Consider the following 6,045-nt stretch of genomic DNA (forward strand, 5'->3'; position numbering starts at 1 on the left):
CCCCCCCCCCCACAGAGCCTCCAAATGCAGTGCTGTTCTTTCCCCCATAGCAGCGAATGCCAGGGGCTCACTTGTGTGTGAGAAAGCAAAGAGGCCCATTTGGGGGAAATGTTAGAGTGGGGGGCTGACCCTCCTTCCTGCCCCGATGACCCCAGCGAAGGAGGCTTGACTGGGTCCCCATCTACGCAAACCCTGCCTGGGGTTCCATTTCTCCGTCATGATAGAGCATGATAGAACGTTGAGAAGTAACTTTGGTATATACAATTTGGAGGCCTGCAAAGAGGAAGAGAATCCAGATTTTGGAAATCCCGCACACACCCCTCCCAGTCTTCCCTTCCACTATGCTGTAATAGGCTTGATCAGGCCAGTTTCCCCTCCTCCTCCCTCTGCTGTCGTCCTTCCTCCCGCCTTGAGAGATTAGACCACCACTGGTCTTGCACTCTTCCTAGCACAAGGTAGGTCCAGTAATCTGCTTTACGTTCAATTTTGGATGAAGGTTCTGGCAATGTTTGCTTTTCTTTCTGGGACACTTTTCAAGCGGACAACCAGCCTGATGTGCTCGAAGCCTCATATTTGACGTAATAGAACATTTTCGGGCTTATCGCCTGTCTCATTTTCACATTCCATCGAAAAAGGAAAACTCTATAGAGGACCTAGCAAAGGTTCCTTTGCAGATCCTTCCCCTGATCAAATCGGGTCTGATCTGCCGAGTGCATTTCCTCCGTGCTCGGCTTGATCTTCAGCTAGGATAAAAGGTATCCAGTAGACAGCATCCCGAAGGTTTGGGGGCCAGCTTTAGTTTTGTTCAAAAGACATGGCAAGGTTTGGAGTTACGCAGCTGTCTTTAAGAACGCAAGGAGCACCTGCCAGATCAGACGAGTGGCCCGTCTAATCCCACGGGGCACCCAGGAGCCTTGGGAGGCCCACAGCAGGAGACACAGTTTCAGGTGGGCAGCCACGTTGGCCTACAGCAGAAGAGCGAGATTCGAGTCCAGTAGAACCTCAAAGACCAACCAGATATCCAGGGAATAACATTTCAAAACATCAAATCTCCCCCCCGGTCAGATGCCCCCGTGGCCCAGTCTCCCCTGCCCCGTTGCTGCCCCCAGCAGCTGGCATACAGGGGTGCAGTCCCCCTGAACACAGAAGGTCCCGGACGTTCAGAGATCGCAGCAGTGATGGCTGTAGATTGGCTTTTATCCGAACTCCATGAGTCTGCCTTCCATCGGGCAGTTTGGAATCGTGGCTCGGCTCTTTGCGGTAAGCCGACTCCGGTTCTTCAGTAGTACAAACGGCGGGTTCATGCGTTGTGATTCAGGTAGGGAAAGATCGCCTAGAAGCATGTGTCCGGTACCACTTATTCACCAGGCTGTGAAAGAACGCCTGTTGCCTGAATCATTGTGACCCGGGACAGTCAAGATAATACCAGGGTTCATTATTCCCCACCCCACTTTTGCTGGCAGGCACACCAAATCAGAGGTGTGCATTCAAAATCATAAGAACATAAGAGACGCCAATGTTGGATCAGGCCAAAGGCCCATCTAGTCCAACACTCTGTCACACGGTGGCCAAAAACACCAGGTGCCGTCAGGAGGTCCACCAGTAGGGCCAGGACACTAGGAGCCCTCCCACTGTTGCCCCCCCCCAAGCACCAAAAAGACAGAGCATCCCTTGCCCCAGACTGAGAGTCCCTATCTATCCCTTGTGGCTAAGAGCCACTGATGGACCTCTGCTCCATATGCTTATCTAATTCCCTCTGCTCCATATAAGAACATAAGAGAAGCCGATGTTGGATCAGACCAAAGACCCATCTAGTCCAACGCTCTGTGTCACACAGTGGCCAAAAACACCAGGTGCCATCAGGAGGTCCACCAGTGGGGCCAGGACACTAGAAGCCCTCCCACTGTTGACCCCCCCCCCCAAGCATCTCTAGTGCATGTCAGGTCCTCATTCGCTTTCATCGGAGGTGGCCACTTCTCATGACCTTACTGCCCGTTGGCTCCTTATGTGGAAATAAATGGGGAAACCTTTCCAGGTGAGGGAGCTCCTTGCATCATTCGGTCAGGGCAACAGGTTTTAATCAGGCTGGGTTATGCTACATTTAAGCTGAGAACATAGCCGCCTGCCCCTCAACAGAAGTTGTGCCTGTTGTCCAATGGAAGACATTTTCCAGCTCTTCGCTATTGGCTCCCTTTGACAGTGTGGAAGGAAAGACCCTTGCTTCGATAGCATGACAAAGGATGGCAGCCCACTTCCAGCACATGCTCCCGACGCAGTCACACTTCCACCTGCGGTACGGACATGTGTGGATCAGGTGAAGGCTACAATGCAATCGCCCTATGTTAGGAGGTCCACAAAGCCAAGTGCTTTGCCCCAGTCTTCGAGCGTACTCCATGATGCTCTTAAGGAGCCGCGTTACCACTGGTGCATTCCCCGCCCTTAATGTTCTGTCAAATATGCAGACTGGTCTCCGAAATCAATGCTCGGCAGTGTTCTGGATGGGAACTCTTGATTGCATCAAAAGGTGCGTAAGTGCTTGGAGCGGAGGGGCGATAGATCTGGTCCTTGAAATCTTGCTGGTGTTCTAAAAATGCTTTTTGCGGGAGACTGTTCTTCTGATTCCACGCCAAAGACTTTGCATGGCTTTCCTAACTTGCCAAAATATGTTGCTCAATTGTCTTCCATCAAACTGTTTGTCATTATGTCAGTCACTAGAATGTTAGTGTCGGGTCACCCCCCCCCCCATTAACAATACATGTTCCATTGTCGTTTGCCCAGCAGATTTCAGAGGGGCGGGATCAAGGAGAGAGACACTTTTCTTCCAGGATTATTTCCTATTTTGGTCCCAAGCACTGTTCCATCTAAGCTGAGTTAGTGTGAGCTAGCTCACAGTTTTTTAGCCTCCGGCTCACCCATTTTTGTCTCAGCTCAGGAAGGATGGCTCCGGAGCAAACTAATTTATGCAGTCGCCAAATGGCTGGCTCACAACTTTAATGCCAGTAGCTCACAAAGTAGAATTTTTGCTCACAAGACTCCACAGCTTAGAGGGAACATTGACTCCCAAGTGTTCATTCTTCCCCCCCTCCAAATTTTGCAGTAGTTGTGCTCGTTTGCCCCCCTCTTATAAAACATACTTGGTGGAGTCCAGTGTGCATGTTTAACCCATTAAACAGAGGGGGGGTGCAGACTCTTCTGTAGGAAGGAAATTCTCCACACGCAATAGAAATATCTCTGGGGGGGGAACTTCTGCACCTATTGTGCTCTGGATCGTGGCCATTGTCTGAAAGAGATCTCCTTCTGAAAGGAGTCTTGCTTCTACATAGCCGTGGTCCCACAGTAGGGATGTTCCCAGTGCACATGCAAAACTACAGGAGAGTTGCGCTTTGCATGCATATGTGCCCCACGGGTAACTGAACGGTGTCCATGGTTTTGAAGACCAGGGGCATCAGAATGAGCAGGCCTTTGCTTTCCCCGAACCCTTTTAATCCTCGTAGATTTTTATCTGAGTTCTGCACCAGAATACAGGTTTTTAGTCAGCAAAACTTCTCTCTTGTTGTCGTTTAGATCATGGAGCGCTTCGGAACCATTCTATACCACCGACCGCAGCATCTTGACGCTATCCACAATGGACTCGGTCACATGTTGAGGCTTTTCTCAGTGTCTTCTGGGAAATACATGTGGCTCGCACCTCTGTCTTGAGTTACAAGCGGGCTGAAGACCGCTTCCCCCCCTTTTGGCAAACGTAACAGCCTCAAGTAGGGCACCGTAAGAATGGAAATGGAAACTTTCCCCAAAAGGGTTAGAGAGAAGATTTGTAGGTGCCTGTTATTTCAGGGTTGCCATGCCAACTGCTTGAGTGGAATGAGTGACATTTTGCTTGACACATCACCATAAGGCGATGTCCAAGACGTCCCACTCAAAAACTGCAGGTTGGAAGGACCCAAGTATCTGTTGATAACACTCGCCATTGGCAAAACCACTTACTGACATAGGCTGGTAGACCTGAGGACACGCTTGCTTTTCCAGGGTCAAGTCAACCGCGGATAGTATCTTAAGAGTCCCTAAAAAAAGAGAAAGAGAGGTGAACTGCAGTCCAAATATTCATAGCCGACATGAAGATAATCAAGATCACCATGAGTTAATACCAGGATTCTTAAAAGTAGCAAGTTCATCTCCACTCAGTGGGAACTGAATATTCCTCATGGAGAGGTTTCGAACAGGGCGAAACTCAAAAAAGCCAAGTTGAATTAATTCTAGTCTCACTCCCCAAGCTTTATGATGTTTTTTAAAAAATTGCATTGGTCTTTTTGTTGGGGAAAGAGCTGTACATCTTTTATTTCTCTGAATATATTTAACTGGACTGGACTCTTGGTGAGAGTTTCCACATTACTCTCCTTATTTTTTTGCCAGGGGTTGCAAAACGAATCAAAATCCACGTCACTCAGAGCTGGGTAGGAGCTTGTATTACAACATACAGCCACCAAGCAAAAAGAGTCTGTCTTTGGGCGCCCACAACTGCCTCTGTACATGCTCCGTAGGTTCCCTGTAGGTCCCCCAAATTTGCCGCATCTCTCACATGATGTCCGTTGAAAGAAGATGTGTGACACGAATGCCTAGCATCCCATTTTCCTGCTGCCACTTTGTGGGGTGCCGTTTGTGAGGGATAGGGAAATCCCCAGAATCACATCATGTCCTGCGTCTACTTTCATTGGACATTATCCAGTAGCTATGCATCCCACATAATGCCACTCTTTGGGAGCCCTTCCTTCCCTCTCACATTTGAGGGCCCCCTCTCTAGCAGTGCAGGAGATTCCTTCCAAAACATGTTTCAGTTGCACACAAAGCACGTGACGGAATTTCCGGATTGAACACATGAAGCTGCCTTATACTGAATCAAACTATTGGTCCCATCCAGGTCGGTATTGTGTGCTCAAGCTGGCAGTGGCTCTCCGGGGCCTTAGGTCCAGGTCTTTGGAATCACCTACTTAACTGATCCTCGAAGTGGAGATGCTGAGAATTGAACCGGAGACCTTCTGTGTGCCAAGCAGGTGCTCTGCCTCTGAACCACAGCCCCTCCCCAGTTCAGCCACATATGTGCAGTGTGTGAAAGGCCTTGGAGTTAGTTTTTCACATGGCCTTTTTTTCCTAGGTGAAGGAATAATTCCGCTCGTTTCGACCCAGAGCCCTGTAAAATATGTCTGACTAGGTCTCTCACACAACTTCTGGTCAAAGCGGTGGCGCTTTCATGGGGAAACGTCCCAGTTGATTGTGTCCCTGGGGATCTGGGATCTGCTGCGTTACATCACTTTCTTGGTTTCATTTCCCTCCCTGCGCCACAAAATGTTTTTTAAAAAGGGACCCATTTCTCCACGAATCACTCATCCATCCATCCATCCATATTGTTGCCATGTTTGTTTGTTTTATTTTTATTTTTCAAGCAAACTGAGGAGAAGCTTGAGGCTTGGACAGTAACCCAGCTCCAAGCATTTCTTCAAATTGGGATGTGTGTGGTGTTCTCATTTTGCTTAAAGACTCAGAAGTGGAATATTTTTGTACCAAAGATGCACAGTTCTTACGGGAAGGTGATTGACCTTTCTGTTCTGTTTTTAAACTTCCCGTATCTCTTCCCCTTTCTCCTCCCCTCCTCAGTGTATGTAAGGGGACCGAAGACGCATGCATTTAAACACGGTCAGGAGGAGTATAAGAATCCATCTGTCTGAGGCAGGTATCATTTTCTACCTGAGAGACATCAAATACGATTAAGGGTTTATTTCATTGTATCATCGGCCTTTGTATGATAAACAGAAATGCTGGTCAAATGGAAGCTGAGCAAATATATTTTGTACCGGACTGCTAATACTTCCATAATTTCACCTGTTAACAAAATGTTTTTTTGTGTACTTCGGTAACTCGATTTGTTTTGTTTTAGGTTCAGTCGTAGGCAGACTTATGGGCAGAGCAAAAGGAATCATTGAACTCAGTGTGGAGTTAATGAATCACAACGTAGTGAACTCAATAATGGTAACTGTGACGCAAAGCCAAGAG

The 6,045-nt window shown here is 48.3% G+C and overlaps 1 protein-coding gene across 1 annotated transcript in view; it reads left to right on the plus strand.

Annotated features, from left to right (window-relative positions):
• Nucleotides 1-6,038, plus strand: part of ATP11B (ATPase, class VI, type 11B) — a 134,771-nt gene extending 128,733 nt beyond the window's left edge. The window contains exon 30 of the mRNA XM_015421941.1: nucleotides 3,565-6,038. Within this exon, the coding sequence (XP_015277427.1) occupies nucleotides 3,565-3,646 (82 nt within the window). The 3' untranslated portion in view covers nucleotides 3,647-6,038. The remainder of the gene's footprint in view (nucleotides 1-3,564) is intronic.
• The last annotated feature ends 7 nt before the right edge of the window (nucleotides 6,039-6,045 follow it).

This window comes from Gekko japonicus, unplaced genomic scaffold (genome assembly GCF_001447785.1).
Source record: "Gekko japonicus isolate JY-2015 unplaced genomic scaffold, Gekko_japonicus_V1.1 scaffold842, whole genome shotgun sequence".
Classification (NCBI taxonomy): domain Eukaryota; kingdom Metazoa; phylum Chordata; class Lepidosauria; order Squamata; family Gekkonidae; genus Gekko; species Gekko japonicus.